This window comes from Chelonoidis abingdonii, chromosome 1 (genome assembly GCF_003597395.2).
Source record: "Chelonoidis abingdonii isolate Lonesome George chromosome 1, CheloAbing_2.0, whole genome shotgun sequence".
NCBI lineage: Eukaryota > Metazoa > Chordata > Testudines > Testudinidae > Chelonoidis > Chelonoidis abingdonii.
In genome coordinates, this window is record NC_133769.1 from 129,299,389 (window position 1) to 129,317,755 (window position 18,367).

Consider the following 18,367-nt stretch of genomic DNA (forward strand, 5'->3'; position numbering starts at 1 on the left):
ATATGGCCTGTCACACAATCGTCTTGCTCAGAAACTCCTGGAATTTAGTTTAAGCATCTGGTCTCTTAACTCACGAACCGGCATTCTTACATCCAAGTGACAACTTGAAATGCGTCTGGTTCCAAACACACACATTCTGAATGCATGTCTAATCTAGTTTGATGTTTATGTGTTATTCTTTCCTTCATTATGTCTCCTTTTTAAAAATAATCAGTTAAATTGAATATTCCAAGACCAATTCCTTTTACATTACATCTCAAATTGTTGTAAAGAAAATTTAAAGTTTCAATTAAATCTGCTATAATTAGTTAAATCTTGTCCTTGCTGAAGAAGCTTAAAGTTTGCACCAATTTAAAGCCCAGATCCTGAGCTTTTGAATGATCTTAAAATAGTTTTATAAAAGTGTTCTATTAGACATTTTTAATTCTTAGAATACTCCACCACGTTCTTTTTACATTTTTCCCTACTTACCACTTTTTAGAAAGTCTACATGTGCATCTTTGTGATGAAGCAGCTCCACATCATAATTGGCAGATGTATTAGCATGTTGTTCTTCCTTTAAATAAAAAGAAAATTCAAAAAGAATCTGGTTTATTTTTTTTTTAAAGGATTGTTTGTTGTTTTTATAAATGGTGAATGATATTCTACATTTTACCTTTCAATAGAAAATAAAATTCCAAGTGAATCAGACAATAAGGGGTTGCAACGCTGAAGAACCTGTTTGCTTTCTGATCTATTTAAAGATGCAATAGCCAGCTTTTTCTTTAAATCTATGATATTCCTATTTATATAAATGCCATAAATGTGCACAATGCCTAACACACAGATAAAAGAACACTGACATAAATTCTAGTTTTTTCCCCTTCCTCTTCTTCTCTATATAAAGCTTAAAGATGTAATATAAGAAAGATACATAGTAGAACCTTACACTCAGAGCTACAAGAAACAGATTGGGAAACTTGTAATTTCCTAACCTGCACCCAGTAATTCTAACTACTAGAAGAGTCTTTTGGCAGAGTCCCCCCCTTTTTTTTTTAAATCTTCTGAGAATTTCTTTTTAACCTGAACTAACGAATGAAACCACTTACAGAAGCAGTTTATCATGTTCCTGTGGTTAAGAACTGGAAGCTATTCAATAGTTCTAACTGCAGGCATGAAGTTAAAGACTGGATGTTTGTTAAAAGAAGGACACAGCATCTTTAAACAGCTGCATTAGCAAACACCATATATAGTAAATTAGCAAAAACAGAACAGTAATCTTGGGGAATTTATTTTGAGTAAATAGTACACAGGGAACCCAACATATTCTACTCCTAAAAAAGACAAAGGTAGGAGGAAGAGGCATACCAGCAGCACACAGGGCAGTAAGTTACAAACAAGGTATTTGTGAAACTAAAAGAAAAAAATATATATCACATTTACGCTATGATCCATGTTAAAGCTGAAAGTTGTCAAAACAGACTAAAGTATCAGTTTACTTAATTTAACACACACAATCCATACACTACTATCATTTATTCATTTTAAAGAAGTCAGCACTGGGTAATAACATTTTTCCTTTTGTGCATTCTTTAGTTTTGCTAATAAACTTCCCCTTGTTTCAATATCGGTGCTCTTGGTCTGACAGTAAAATGTAATTGAAGCTAGGGGGTTATTACCTACTAAAAGCCAATTAGAATTTTTAATTACATTGACTGTAATCCCAGTGGCAATGAAGATTAATAAAAAAGAAAAATAAACGAGAAGTAGGGATGTATGTAGCTTTGGGGTGGGGGGAGGAGGGAGTCATTTAATATCTTCCATTACTAGAGGCAAAAGTAATTTTCCCCTCCCCCTCTTGGTTAAGCAGCTCAACATCAGTTGAAAAACCATTATCCTTTGGTCAGAAACTATTAGTTACAAACACCTTTATGGTTGGGTGGGCATGAAAATGACACAGAGGAAAAAAGACTCACTAAACCACTAAAATGCACAAAGGTCAAGCATATCTAATGAACACAATTGTAAGAGACAAAAGAATCACAGACAAAGTAATTTGAATAAACAAGATTGTATTTATATAAAATAATATGAAGCGGACTGAAATAACACTTGTATTGCCGAATTGAATTGCTGACATAGCAATACAGCATTTTGTTCTGTGATCCTTCCTTTTTTTCCTTCTTAAAATGTACTAACCTGGTCACAGACATTGAATGTGGGCTAATAAAAAACAGAAAATATGATATGGAGAGAAAAACAATGTAAAAATTCAATTAAAATAAATATTAAAATTTCAAAACAATTTAAAGTAAGTGATTCAGCTACTTATCATAAAGCTATAGATACAATCTTACCTTCATAGGGATATTGGTTATTGTGGTTGAAGCCAGATCGAAGTGCTGCTGTACTAAAACGTTCAGTTTTGTAGCCAGATGCCGCCCAGCACGGACACTATGTACTTCACTGGTTAAGACCGGAGAAAGCTTTAAAAAGACATAAAATGTACAGCATCAGTGTTTCAATCATCAAAATATTAAGCTTGGTGACTTGCATCACCAAGTTCAACAGAAATTGTGACATATGGTTCCTTAGAAGAAAAAAGGATATGAACAGTTTAAAGTCATCCTAGGTGCAGTGATGTTATATAGAACACTTTGGTTCTGTTGGTCGTCATAACTTCGTCAAACACGCTGAACACCAGAGAGTTGTTAAACTGTGACCCTTCCTGCCAACAAGAGGCCACCTTAGTGCATGAGACTAGAATCCAATAACTCCTGGATCCTAATCTCAGCTCCGCCACTCATCTGTCATAGGGCCTGACATAAATCTGTCTCCCTTTCCCAATCTATAAAGTGGGGACAGTAGTCTTTTATTCATCTACCTCATATGTATGTTTCATATACACTTGTATAACATTCTGAAGAGATAAAGTGCTAAATGTGATGAGCTGATATAATGAGCTGCAAGGAAGTCCTGTCTAAATTTCCTTGGGCAGAGGACTGTGTTATAGAGGGGAACCTCAGAATATTGTGAAGGAGTAAGAGTACTCTCTGCTTCTCATGCCCATTGCATAAATATTTAACACTCTATACAAGGGCTCTGTGAAGTTTATAAAGCATTTGTAGGTTCTGTGGCAGGAAAAGTATAATATTTATTTTTACTCCTACAATGAGATATAGAGTTGGATTTATTTAATGTTCAGGATGACAGTTTAAAAAATAAATTTGCAGATTTTTTTTCACACTTTCAATTAACTCAACAGTTTCACTTTCATCTGGTCATTTTAAAGGGACAGAGTCAAACTAGAAAGCTTTCTTTAAAATAAATATATTTTCATTCCTTTACATCTGTTACAGCCAACATCTTATGATTATTAAAACAGAGCAGGCGTGAAGAACAGCAGAGCACATGGCACATACCACTTGGTACATGCATGGTTTTTGACTTACAATCACTACAAATATACAGATTGCCCAGTAACATGCACTTGTAAATAAGCAATGAAATATCAGTGTACAGAACGATTTTAACTCAACGTGTCAATATTATTTATAAAATACAATTTCTTCTTTTAGGACATTTATTTTATTGGTATGTGGATAAATACTATAGGATTTTATCTACTCCTGAGACGCCACAAGCAAACGTGCAAAATCACCACTTTGGAAGCAGATATTCTTTCCACTGACATTTAAATAAAGAGACACAAACAAGTCAATCTTCCAAGTTTAAAATAACATATTGTGAAATACAATTAGGGCTTGGCTACACTCAAAAACTTCAAACCACTGCCGCGGCAGCGCTTTGAAGTGTGAGTGTGGTCACAGCACCAGCGCTGGGAGAGAGCTCTCCCAGCACCGCATGTACTCCACCTCCCCATGGGGATTAGCTTGCAGCGCTGGGAGCCGCGCTCCCAGCGCTGCGGCACTGTTTACACTGGTGCTTTACAGCGCTGTATCTTGCAATGCTCAGGGGAGTGTTTTTTTCACACCCGAGCGAGAAAGTTGCAGCGCTGTAAAGCGCCAGTGTAGCCAAGGCCTTAGTCAAAGTACTGACAGGTTGGTTAGGATAATATATATGTAACATTTAACAATATTCAAGCTCTGGTAGGCTATCAAGCTCAGCAGCAACAGAAATTTGTATGGGGAAGAAGAGGTTCCTAGTGGCCAGCAAAGTGTTCTTCCATGGATACAGGAAGTCCCAGTGAAGTAAATATCTCATGTAGGCCCTGTTTTTTCATTGTACTATAATCTCCTTCCCACAAATTAAAACTAACAGTTTTCCTTTCAAGAGGTCACTAAACAGCTCAATCTGCAAAAACTATAAGATGAATGGCTTTACTGCAAAGTCAATAGGTAGCAAAAAAACTCAAGCAGACTGACAAAAGAGATACCACAACTGCATGCCAATTGCAAAATGAGGGGAAAATAGTTATCAGAAACAGACACTGAAAATGTCTGTTCTATGATGTCAGCTTCTTCAGAAACTGTCACAGATGCCTCTTGCTTTACTGATAGTTTCCCAGAGACTGGATACTCAAAACATTACTGCTGTATTTTCCGCATGTATTTGTCTACCTAAGGCCAGGACTACACTACAGACCTATGTAGGTATAACTATGTTGCTCAGAGGTGTGAAAAATCCACACCCCTGAGCAACAGTTATACCAACCTTAACCCTTGCGAAGACAGCACAATGTTGATGGGAGAAGCATAGCTATTGCCTCTCAGGAAGCAACAAGAGAGCTCTCTCCTGTTGGTATACGAGTGTCTTCAATTAAGCATTACAGCGATTCCTCTGTGACAATGCAGGGTTTTAAGTGTAGATCTGCCCTAAGTTGGTTTGTGACATTCAGTACAGTAGTACCCTTTTTTTTTAAAAACAATTCAAGCTCCTTACCTCTTTTTTAAGGCGATCTGAAACAAGGCTATCTTCACCAACTGGATAGGTGTGGATTAAGACCAATTCACACTTCTGGATCTGCATGAGGCTTAGAAATCAAATGTTCTATTTAGTAGGTCAGCAATGCAGCTGTATGCCACATAATTCATGTCAACTCTCTTCCATGCAAGACTAACTTGATTTCCTGAACACTGCACTACTCAGAAGCACCAGAGACAAATTCTGCTTTTGAGCAAATTTTGTCAGGACTTGGTGTTTGTTTATTCCATTTTATAAGCACATAAATCTCCGTCACTGGAGATTTTTAAGAGCAGGTTAGACAAACACTTGTCAGGGATGCCATGAGTGCAGAGGATTGGACTAGATGATCCCCCAAGACCCCGTTCCAGTCCTACAATTCTACGAATTTATAATTGAAAATATGGTAAGATTTCCAGCTGAGAGTTTTGAGGTGCGAAACAACACTGTAATTCTGTAGCACCTTCCATTTAAGTATCAGTGGCTTAGATAGATCCCCAGCTAAAGTAAGCTGTCATAGCTCCACAGAAGTCAATAAATCTATAACAAAATTGATACCAGCTGACGATCTGCTCCTAAAAAAGTGTTTTGAAAATATCAATTAATTCCCATTAGATACAGAAGAGAAAATGGAAATTAATAGCCTGAATGATGCTGAGCACCCTCACCTCCCAATTCCTGGAATTCCACACACAGTCATTATCCAACTTGCCTGAAGTTTTCACAAGAAAACATTGGCTGATGGAAAAAGAACCCAGATCTTGTACTTCCAATCCTCCATTGTTTCCAGTGTGACATGTTTTAGTCACAAAATCTTTTCACCTTTACATAGCATTTAAATAAAAACCTTATTTCCTGGGACCCATAGTACCATTTTAACATTTATGAAAATGAAAAAATGCAAATGGTGAAATGAAAGTTAGATGTAATGGGGTGGATTATATTAACAACGTTTATTTGTATTGTGAAATGTCTACAGCCAACCAGGATAGGGCCCCATGTACAATGTAATAGACAGTTCCTGCCCTCAAGAGCTCATAATCTAAATAGACAAGATAGACAGAAGATGGGGAAAGGGGATTTAACATATATGTTATGTTAACATAACATTCCTTCCCCCTAGTAATTTTGTTTCTCAAGTTTCAATAGAGATACCAGGCCAAACAAACAAACAAAACTATTTGAAAACTAAAAGCAATTTCCAAGCACAGAAGCTTTTGCAGGCTAAAAGTAACCAGCATGTAAAACTAATTCAGTGCTGCCACCAATATGCATTGCTCAAAGCATTAATCACCAGCAGTATCAGATATTCTTCAGATAGATGATTAATTACAGAGATGTTTTCCACAGCTGGGCTAAATTATCTTCTTCACTCTTCTCCTTTATACCTCACTGCTTTAAGAGATACCAATCCAAAGAAGTGCAGTCTTGCGCAGGGCTATGGTACAGGAAAACATAATGGCTATAACTCAAGACCTCAAACTACAGGGTTGTGTTTTAGCATCTTCCTCATCTAGTTTCCTCTCTCTGTTAAGTTTATCTTGAGGGGCCATCTGAATGTTCTCAATAAACAGCATCATATAGATCAGTGGTAGGCAACCTGCGGCCCATCAGGGTAATCGCATTACGGGACGCGATGACCCTCCATCTCCCAGTGGCTGCGGTTCTCTTTTCCGCGGCTAATGGGAGCTGTGGGAAGCAGTGGGCCGCAGGGACATGCTGGCTGCCGCTTCCCACAGGTCCCATTGACTGAGAACAGAGAACCATGGCCACTGGGAGCTGCGAGGGGCGTGCCTGCAGACAGTCAACATCAGCAATGTGTCTCACGGCCCGTAATCAGATTACCCTGATGGGCTGCATGCGGCCTGTGGGCCAGTTGCCCACCACTGATACAGATCAATATTTCATAAAAGACATATCAAAGTTGGCATATGTGAGATAAGAAAAACTGTGCTTGCAGATTGAACACTCACTGATCTGAATTAGCTGCAAGCTTGTTATGCTCATGAATAGTTTCCTGGACACAGTCTTCAAGCATTCGAACATGGCTGTCACTAAAAGAAGGGGGAAAACAATTACCTTAGAAAAAGAGAAAAAATTAACCCAAATACTTTAATAAATGGCTTATTACTTTTACAGGTCAAGAAGATTTTGAAAAACTTATGTGGCTACATTTGTTTCACTAACATATTGCTCTTACTGTTTTGGCATGTAGAAGCAGCACAAATAAGAGCAAATGTCAGTTTAAAAATTCTTCAACAAAAGTATAAATACGTTTTGTTTTGCAACATTTAAAAAAGTCAAAGTATAATTTTAGTTAAATATACACAACCTTATATTTTTTCCTAGATGCTTGTACAACTGAACAAAAATTTCAAATCTTGTACACTAAGCCCCAATCTGCAACTTTTTATGCATCTGTGGACTGCTCTGCCTGTGAGCAAGATGGCACAGGATAGGTCAAAGGACTTGTCCTCACTTGAAAATTAATTTGGATTAAAATATGTTGTGAATTTCAAGAACACTAGCTGTTCAGTAATTTACAGACACCCCTCCCCGTTCCCTTATTCATGAATAAGGGTACCTTCTTCCAATTTAGCTTAATACACTCTGATTCCTGAATAGCTCCATGTGGAGACAAGCTTTAATTCTGTATCAAAATTATTAACTCTTCATAAACCATTAATCCCAACAGCACTACGCTACTATACTCCTTAGCCCACCAAAACTCTTTAACCAACTCTCTCCTGGAAACTCTCTACCATTAATGCTCACTTATGTAAAACAAGGAGCTGTTATCTAGAGTGCCTCAGCTGACCTTTCCTGGTGGAGTACATTAGGATAGAACTTGTCTGTAAAAGACTGGTAGCCAAAATCTAACTATTAAAGGGATTATATGTCAAAATAAAAATACTGAACTACATAAAGAAAAAAAAAAAGAATCAGAAGACAAAGGATCCAGCCTACTTATAAAACCTTTGCTTTCCAATATATACATACATATAAATAAAAAATCGTATAATCCTGTAAACACCTTTTGGCATTCGTAATGCAGATTATTCTTCCTCTATTTCCAACATGTTCTGCATTTTCCATTAGTATGGTTCGGGCCTCATGCTGGTATTCTGTGATTTTGCAGAGCGTTTCTACTGCTGCAACCAAACCATGCAGTATGCTGCAGCATTCTGGGTCCGCACGAGGATTAGGTGGTCCGACAGCTGCTAGAGCTGCCATTAACTGGTTAAAAAGAAAAAAAGGTTTTGTTGTGAAGTTATGATCTTCGCTATTACAGTAAAATGATCTGTTACTAGAAATCATTAATTACAATTTATTCTACATACAAATTAACATTGTCAGGGGGAAAAAATAGAGCAATATTCAATGGATTTTGACCCATAACCTATTTGCTGGGCTAAATATTTAGCCCTAAACTCACCATCTCCAGCAGCAGTGCAGAAGTAAGGGTGGCACGATATGGTGCACTGTCACTCTGACTTCTGCACTCCTGTGGAGCTGGGTCCTCAGCCAGCAGCCACCACTTTCCAGCCACACAACTCTAAAAACAGTGCAGAAGTAAAAGTGGCAGTACTGTGATCCCCTCTATGATAGCCTTGCGCTTCCCTCATGGGTTGGGATCCCCATGTTGAGAAATGCTTACTTAATGGCTTTACATGTTTATATTTTGCTGTCTTTAAATACACATTCATGCTTTGTTACAACACTGTGAAATTCAAGATTTTAAAATGTTACCAGCATGAAATTTACAAAAATGGACAATGAATTTGGTAAGGCCCTAGCTATTAGCCAAGACACAACCTCATGTTCTGAGTATCTCTAAGCCTCCAACTGCCAGAAGCTGGGACTGGACAACCGTGGATGGATCACTTGAAATTGCCCTGTTCTGTTCATTCCCTCTGAAGCATCACACACCGGCCACTGTCAGAATTAGATGGATCACTGGCCACACCCAGTATGGCTGTTTTGTTCCGAAAGTTGCAAAAACCATTTCCATTATCTTCCTTTATTACAGACTTCTAGTTTTCTGAAACCTACTTCTTTTGGGCTGAAAACATAATTTTTATTATTTCACTAATATAATTACGACCAAAAAGAGGCTCATCTGAATTAAGATTTTTATATAGGTCCTGACAAGGATATTCCTGATAGTTCTTTCTTACCAAGACTATGACCATTTGCTATTTCTGATGGTAAAATTAGACCTTTGATAGTTTACTTCAGACATTAAAATTAGAGCAGGCCAGGAAAAAGGAAATTTTTTGGCCTAAACTGGGACAAAAAATTGAAAAACTCAATTTTTCATGGAACTGGGAGTTTGTTTTATTTTGCTTTGGAAACCAAAATGTTCATCTCAAGGGGAACATTTTGGCGATTCGAAAATGAATTATGATCCCCTAGGTCCCAGGCTCCCTGGAAGCTCTGGAACCTCCACTCTGAAGTAGCCTGCCCAGCAGGCAACCTAGAAGCCCTGCTTCCAGGGCAGCCCACTAGACAGGCGGATTTGAAGCCAGGAAGTCCTTTGAACTCCAGCCTCCCAGAGAAGGGAGAGGATAAGCTTGCAGGAAACCAGCCTGGTTTGCATGTTTACAATCAAATTTTGACAGAATCAACATGTTTCTCTAGATCTATCAAATTATTTTCCAATGAAAAACTGTTCCATCAGAAAATCTCTAACCAGCTCCAGTCAAAATGCAAACGGAGTATGTGATAGCGTCTACTAGGCATTCTCTGCCCCAAAGCTGGAGGTGTCAACAACTCCTCTGTCAGACTGGCCTACCTACAAGACTTACTCTCCAGATGCTTAAAAGGACCAGCGGGAGACACTGACTAATCGGGAGACAGCAGGCCAGTTTAAGGCAGCTTGCCAGCTTCTGCTTGGGGCAGAGATAGGTGAGGCTGGGAAAGAGGAGTTACTTGGTGCTCTCCCAGAACCCCAGGGCCAGGTAAGGGCCTTGCTTTCAAGTGCTGCAAGTAAGTGCTTGCCTTGGCCAGACAAATAAAAATAGACAAATTTTGAATGTTTCAACTTTTTTGAGACTGACCCTGAGCTTATGGCACAGACCTCCCTACTCCAAGCAGGTGACCACAACTTATAGACCAGTGATTCTCAACCTTTCCAGAGTACTGTACCCCTTGCAGGAATCCGATTTGTCTTGTGTACCCTCGAGTTTCGCCTCACTTAAAAACTACTTGCTTACAAAATCAGACATAAAAATACAAAAAAGTGTCACACCAACTATTACTGAAAAATTGCTTACATTGTCATTTTTACCATAGAATGATAAAATAAATCAATTGGAATATAAATATTGTACTTTCATTTCAATGTACAGTATATAAAGCCATATAAAGAAGTCATTGTCTATATGAAATTTTAGTTTGTACTCACTTCCCTAGTACTTTTTATGTACCTTGTTGTAAAATTAGGCAAATATCTGGATGAGTTGATACCTCTGGAAGACTTCTAAGTCCCCCAAGGGTATATGTATCTATGGTTGAGAACCACTGTTACAGACTAATGCAGAGAGTGCTTACAGTACCATCCCTGGCCCTGTAAAGGGTACTACAGAGAAGTCAAGCCTGTGATGGAGTACCTTTTAATTTTGTCTTTAAATTACTACCTTTTTTCCCCTTTGTATTCCCACTGTGTTTTAGTGAATCTCTTTAAAAGATTATTTTGTAACTTTTTGCAATAAAGAGAATTTTACAGCTCTTGCCTATTTTCCTTTGTTAGTTACATGATTGTGATTTTAAAGGATGAATAATAAAAGAAACACCAAATAAAAATTCAAGCGAGTCTAAAAGAGGAGCTAGTTTCATCTAGATTTGAAAGGATACACACATAAAATTAAAATTGACACAAGAAAGTTAAAAGTTGTTGTCTCTATTTAAACCAGTATCTTAAGATGAAAAGTTAGGTGAACTGCACACACACAAAACCTTATTCTGTGAGAGACATACAATCTTGCTAAATCCAGAATTCTCCTTCAAACAAATGAATCAATTTAACACTTTCCAATTATTATTCTCAGACAAAATATACAAGACAAAAAAACTAAAACATTGGTATGTTATACCATGATAAAATGCTGCCTACTGAATATATTAAGAAAGCATATTCTTTCACTATAATTAGTTTAAACTAACCCCACAAAATAAATAGAGATATCATGTCCTAATCATACCTCCTGCAAGTTTTGGTCTTCTTGGCTCCAGGAATTTAAGATATGAGCCCCAGAATCACTTACAATGAAATTCACCTAAAAAGGTTACAAAGCAAAATTTTAAGGTCACAGTAATGTATTCTTTCTTTTTATACGATAATTGTCACATGCCCACAAATTGAGACTTGCATGGATACAAAATTTTTATCTACACCCAATCTGCAAAAATAGTCTGCGCATATCTGCATCCGTGGATATGAAGTGGAAATCCGTGGCTTAGCGGGGCTCTACTAGCAGCTCCATGGGTCACCATGCACGGGGACACAGGCCTGTGCCAAGTCCCCAATCGCCACCCATTTCTCCCCAGAGATCTCCTGCCCTGCCTTCCACTCTGCCCTTGTTGCACCTCCTTCCCCAACTCCAGACAGAGAGGCTACAATCCTGGGCACTCATGTGTGGTGCCGCCCTCCCAGCAGGGGGCTTGGACATCCCTACGCAGCCATGTCAGCTCTAACAAATGTAGACCTGGCCAGGACAGACAGGGGCGACAACTACTCTCCTCACAGGACCCATTGTTGCTACCCACTAGTTTAAAGTACAACAACACCTCTTTCAAAATGGCACTTGGCTCACTGTGCAGGAGCACATGGTCATGCTCCCTTCTGGGAGTTATAGTTTAAGCAAGTCTAAGCAAGCCGGGCACTACAGACGCCAGAATGTTCAGCAGGCTATTGCCACATATCGCAGCCCGCTGCTGCAGGATTCAAAGAACTGAGTGGGAGCCTGAGGGCTGGGTGACAGCTGCTCCATTTGGAAAAGTGTGTGTTGCAGTCAGAGCTCCATTCCCACCTCCTCTACCCCACACCTGCTGTTGGGGCCTGAACATCTGCCTTGCCCCCATCCCATCTGTTACAGCATCACCCTGACTGCTGTGGGGAGATTCCTAGAGCCCTGCATCCAAGCCACGAGCCACCAAAAATGGTCCACGAATATAAAGCACATATCCATGGATTTGCAGGGCTCCACCTATAAAAGGCCAGAGTATTATCTTTATAGGTCACTCAAACCTCATGTTATTTTTACAATCAAACTAACCTGTGACCACAAGCTATAACAATTGTGCTAAATCCAGACTAACATATCTCCTTTTTATTTTAAGCAAAGATCAAGCATTTAGAAGTGCAGAGACGACACAGAAAAAATGTCCATGTACACTTAATTGTCTTTTTAGAAAGTCATTATTAACACTGACTTCATCTCGTATCTGTTAGTAGAGTATAAACACAGAGCAGATTTTGACTGTTAACACTGCTTTTACCACTGCAAGACTAACAGGAGAAAAAAAATGGAGCAACTCCCTTAGTATCTCAGTTATATTTTCATTAGCAATAGTTATCACTGAGCACAGATGTATTTTTTCTGTTATTTAATTAAACATGGCACTTAATCAGTGAGTAGAATTTGCTATCAAAGGAGATCATTGAGGTAAATACCCTAGTGAGCGATGAAGATAAAGTTATCTAATCTATGAGTATGTGAAGGCTCATAAAGCATTTAAGCATGTACTTAATTCCAATTGACTTCACTGTAATCTCCATCATGGGACTTAAGTACATGCTTAAATGCTTTGCTGAATTGGGGACTGAGAGAAATTACAATTTACTCTTAATAGCTGAACTGCCACTCCATTAAACTGGCATTGCAGAGAGCTACAAAAGAATTTAACATATTTATGACAGAAAGGAGTGGAACAACCTTATTACAATAACAGTTAAAAGGGTCACAAATGGGCCCAATGACAAATCTGGCATACTAAATCTTATAATTGTGAAGTGTTAATTAAAAGGCACAGTGCTTACTTTACAAAACAAAAAGGATAAAAAATTGTGCTCTGTAAAATCTTTCACTTTTAATTTCTTTAATAACTTACTTTAAACTTATTTTTCTTACAAATACATATTGCTTATGTCATGTTAAAAAAAGTTCATCTTTCTATTTATAATGTTTTCAAGTAAGTTATCTCTGATTGCAATTCACAGTTCCTTTTCTCATTAAACACAGTGATTCTCTTTCATTTATGTACCAAAGTGTAGGCACCTAAAAAAACCCGTCTTACTCTTAGATGCAAACAAGAGTCATGCTGGGCACAGTGGATTATGGCAGCTGTATGTGATGTCAAGCATGCACCAAGGAGTGCCATTAGGATTTCAGATTTCCAGGTTAATGAAGAAAAGGAACCATAAATCACAGAAGTGACTTGTTTGGTCTTAAAGGGATGGAGAGGTCTCAAATGCATGCCAAAAGAAAAACAGACTAAGCGATCCACTATGTACTCCTTAGTTTTGTCCAAAACATATCAGATTAACTCCAAAACAAAATAAATGAGTTTGAGAACAAAAAGGCCTGCTCCAATTCTGTGTTTTATGTACTTTGTATTATTTAAAAAGACTCTGAACGAAACTAACTTCTTACAGCAAGATAAATGGATCATAACACATTATCAATCCCTCAGCAAGACTGCATTTTCCTCTACCCCCAAAAGTGGAAGACCAGCAATACAGAAAGCAGCGCTAAAGCATGAAGCCACAGAAACTGTCTCCCATACTAAATCCTGCATACAAACAATAGACTGAGAGGGCAGTACATTTTACTGTCATTTCAGCAACGGAGTCAGATATGCCAATGAGGGCAATTATTCTATTTCTCTGCCTTGCTTTTACCGTTATCCCATGACGTACCACTCCATATTTACTTGGAGACATCTGTGACTAATTATGTAAATGATTAAATAAAAGAGGAAAGTGAGTTTCTCCTCTAAGATGACATTTTCCTAGTAATACCAAATATTTTATATTTTTTATTTTTTTCCATCAAGTTTTACAAAAGTTATATCCAAGTCTGTGTAGCATCAAAATCTAGATTACATAAAACCTGAGATCAAAAGAAATGATTTAATGTTTAAATGTATGTCAGATAATAATTATTAATATTATTATAGTTGGTATGGATTTAAAAGCTCACCCACAGGGTTTGCAACCAAAGCAATGAGAGAGCAGATAACCAGAAAGTGAAAATGCTCATAAACTAAAATGAAACTATTTTCATTGTTCAACTGAGTGAAAAGGGTAATGCTACAGCTTAAATGGTGAAAAATTTAATTTTTAAAATTTCCAGTGTTTTTAATCTAAGATACCTGCTTTTCTATCTGACAGCATCCAAAAATAATTTTAAAAGAGCACCCATTGAAATGAGAATCTCTACAATAAGCAGTACTTTTAGAAGCACTTACCAGTTTTTTGAAAGGAAAAATATCATACATTATTCTGCAGTATTCCATAGATGACTCCACCGAGCAGGTCCACAGTGATTTTGATATGGGTGCCAGGGGTATGATTCCTTGGGTCCGATTCTTTACTAACATGTCAAACTCAACATGTTGTCTACATGATTCCGCCATATACGGGCAGTGATCCACAACAAAAACAGTTTTATGGGACTCAGAGAAAATTTTCATTTTCCTCCTGAAATGAATAAATCCTGAAATGAGACAAAAACTTACAAAGCAACATGAAAAGACCACTATATGAACTTTGAGCCTCTGAAGATGTTTAGTGTTATTTTATTTAAACTTGTGCTACAAACATTAACTTTATTAGAGAGCTGCTCTTGGTAAGATTTTAGTTAAAAGTGAGCAAATATTTCCACCATAAATACATATTTTCATTGTTTGTTTGCCTTACATATGGTTGGTATTTAAAAAGAAAATCCTTCTGAACTAACAACTAGTAATACTTACTTTTTTTGCAGGTCATCCTCACATAAGGATTAAAAATGAAATTAGTAAATGGTCAGGTTTTTTGCATGTATATTTAAAAATATACCTTAAAATATTATTTCTGAAAATAATGAATTACAGAGCAATAAGCAATTTTTCAGCAGCCAAAGCAGTTCATTGCAGTGACCTGAAGAAGAGCTCTGTGCACCTTGAAAGCTTGTCTCTCTTTCACCAACAGAAGCTGGTCAAATAAAAGATATGATCTTACCTACCTTGTCTCTCTAAAGCAGTTCATATTTGTAGGCGCAGCGCTCAGCACACATAGCAAAGCAAATTCAGTCAACCAAATGTAGCTTTCTCAGTACATTATTTTCACACCAGAAACTATGCTAACTTGTGCTGGCTATGTCAACTTTTAAAAAGCCACTCATCTGTATGGTTTTGTGTGTTTTGTTTTTGTTTTTCTAACCACTTATAGTAATCTTGGGTGGAGGTACTTAAGACAAGCCGTTTTTAAGAGCAAAGAAACTTTTCTTTTACAGTTTGTTAGTTTGTGCATTTGACAACATTGTGCAGACTGTCAGTTTCTCTTCCACCTCTGTAGACAGAGACTTCCCTTTTGTTCGTATGGATCTTTCACACAGCAACAGGAAAGAAAAGCATTTTAAAGAAAAGGAAAATGAGACTGCAAAGTTAAAAATTGGCATAGAAACTTGGGGGCCCAAATCTATTACCTGAAACTATTTTAAACTTATTATTTGAAATCAGAGATTAAGTTACCCGTGTTCTTTCAAAATTGTCATGAATCAAAATGTTATTTCTCTGTTCAACATGGAGAACTATTGAAACAAAACATTGCTAGCAGAAACTCTACTGTAGTCTCCCCAGCGTCAGCATCAGGATTTTTGGACAGTTTCTAAACACAGCTAAGACACCATTTGTAACCAGGTTGAATGTGGATGCAAACAGTATTATAGCTGTGCTTCCAAACAAATTTCAAACATTAAAAGGAACACAATTGTCTAAAGTTTCTATTCTGTAAGGAAACCAAAGAATTCAGTCCTCAGACTATGAACTATCTAAGACTTCCAAGCTTTTGTATCTGTCCTTACATACAGATATGTTTTTTTCAGAACCTCCTATTATGAACCATTCCAAATGAGTTAAAAGTATTCTTGATCGATGCTGACCAGACAGGAGGTCTTTTAAAAACTGAATTCAACTGTACAGTGCCCTGTGATTTTTCTACCACAGTTCTCACACCATGTGGATGTGACACAATCTCCTTCACAAACACAGATTTAAGGTAGAAATCAAGATGTTCAGCTTCTAAGTGCCAGAAGAGAAGGAACTCAAGATTATGTTCTACCAACCATGCTTCTTCATATTCTGGGCTCAACTTATGATCTCTGTATTTAGGAGTAAGTCATGCCAGTTAAGTAATGGAAAGGTTTCACAGACTCTTGAATCATTTTTAAGTTTTGTCTTCAGAATTAAGCCAATGTTAAAGACTTGGTGAAACGCTCAGTATTGAAGATGGCATTTTTCAGAAACATCCATGCTGTCAATGTTCTGTTTTTCCACTATAATTTTGTTGTTGTTATTCAATAGCACATTTGAGCTTGAAGATCAAAAACAAACTCACTTTCTGCATTTTTTAGAATGAGCATAAATCTTTCTACTTAAAATAAAATGTAAACATTGTTTTAACTACTGACAATCTGTTTTCATAACTTCAGTCCACTCAATCGCTTATTTCTTATCATTTTCTTCAACTCTAGGTACACTAAGTCAGAAAAACTCATACCGTGATGTTTCATGGCAGTTTAATAATCACTATTCATTATGCACAGCACTGACCTGCAGAATTCAAATATAGTATGCTTACAATGAAAAACAAGCAGCCACTTAGTGAATTCAGCACTTATGGTTAGTTCATATTTTTAAGTCAATGTTATATAGAACAAAGTTATCAGACGCATTCCCCACCTTATAGAAATTTTTGTATTCCAGCAAACCAAGCCTCACTAACAGTTAGCAAATCCCTATCCAATTTACAATAGCTGGTCCCACACATTATCCATGTCACACTCCAAATAGTCCTTCCAATCCTATTCCCCTCAAGCCTTCTAAATTTTAGAGATTTTCAGTTACATTAGAAACATTGATGTTCTTTTTGTATCCCTTTTAAAAACAAGAAATGTTTTCACTGACAGTTTGACATTAGAATGTTTTTAGAATTATAATCATTCAAATATGTTTATGTAAAAACTTTAGAATGGTAGGTGGTTGAAGTAATATCTTTTGCCAGTAGGCTGACTAGATATCCCGATTTTATAGAGACAGTTCCAATTTTTGGGTCTTTTTCTTATATAGACTCCTATTACCCCCCACCTGCTGTCCCGATTTTTCACACTTGCTGTCTGGTCACCCTATTTGTCAGACCAACTTCTGTTGATGAAAGTGACAAGCTTTTGAGCTTACCTAGAGCTCTTCTTGCCAGACCTGACGTTTGAAGCTGGTCTTGCTCACCAACGGAAATCAGTCCCATAAAATATATTATCACAGCCACCATCTCTCTCCTATTCTGGGACCAACACGACTATAACACCACTGCAAACAAAGTTTGAATGACAAAGCAGCTTAAAAAAAATACTACTACTACTACTAATAATAATAAAGGAACAAGCAAACCACACACACGCTGGCTTTGTTTCCCTCTGGAAATAAACAAGCACGTTTTTCGGCCTAGGGCGGGCAGGGTCATACCGTGCTCCACCTTCACGTGAGGTTTTCTTTTCAGTCTCTAAAGGCTTATTCACACTAGCGAGCTCTGTCGATGATCTCAACAAGAGGCGCAGCTGTCCGGATGTTAATAACAGTTAGCACAGACAGACCTTAACCTCTACCAGCGCCGTGCGAAGAAGACTTGGGCCCAGCATTAGTGGAGGGAGCTGGAAGAGCCAGTGGCAGAGCAGGGACCAGAACCCAGGAGTCCCAGTTCCTCAGGGAGACACACGGAGGGTGGGGGAGGGGAAGGGGGGTCTCTTACTTTTGCCCGATCCTCTGCCAACACAGGGGGCGCGCAGGCGCACTTGGGCTTTACACCCGGACGAGAAGGCGGCGCGGCGGCCTGCTGCCTTCCATCCCCCTCCTACCGCCGCTGTCTCACAGCCCGCCCCTAACGCTGGGCCGCGCTGCGGCCCTGGCACCCGCGGGTAGCAGCCAGGCTCTCTGCTCTGCTCCCACCTCAGGCTCCGATACCCTGAAGCTGCCACTTAAGCCAGTAGCCCGAGGGCCCGTCGCCGCTGCCCGGGCCTGGCCACAGCGATTCCTCCCCCCGCGGGTCATTCACTCCCCACGCCCGAGCCTGGCTACAGTAACCACAAGTGATGTCGCGAGACTCACCCACCGTCTGTAGAGCCTCTCGCGGGACTTCCCCAGGGGCTCGCAAGAGAAACTGACACTCTCGCGATATTTGGCTGTGGCACTTTACCACAAGCCGAGC

At 38.4% G+C, this 18,367-nt stretch overlaps 1 protein-coding gene across 12 annotated transcripts in view; it reads right to left on the bottom strand.

Annotated features, from left to right (window-relative positions):
* Positions 1-18,343, bottom strand: part of INTS13 (integrator complex subunit 13) — a 38,481-nt gene extending 20,138 nt beyond the window's left edge. For 2 of the 12 annotated variants that reach the window (XM_075070080.1, XM_075070103.1), the window contains exons 1-9: positions 17,912-18,276; positions 17,344-17,472; positions 14,374-14,605; positions 11,106-11,180; positions 7,937-8,139; positions 6,876-6,956; positions 4,882-4,972; positions 2,337-2,465; positions 472-556 (exon numbers count right to left, since the gene is read on the bottom strand). In XM_075070080.1, coding sequence (XP_074926181.1) covers positions 472-556; positions 2,337-2,465; positions 4,882-4,972; positions 6,876-6,956; positions 7,937-8,139; positions 11,106-11,180; positions 14,374-14,598 — 889 coding nt within the window. In that variant the 5' untranslated portion in view covers positions 14,599-14,605; positions 17,344-17,472; positions 17,912-18,276. Of the gene's footprint in view, positions 1-471; positions 557-2,336; positions 2,466-4,881; positions 4,973-6,875; positions 6,957-7,936; positions 8,140-11,105; positions 11,181-14,373; positions 14,622-17,343; positions 17,473-17,560 lie in introns of all 12 variants that reach the window. The other 10 variants (XM_032767287.2, XM_032767288.2, XM_075070108.1 and 7 more) reach the window with 10 other exon arrangements.
* Between the last annotated feature and the right edge of the window lie 24 nt (positions 18,344-18,367).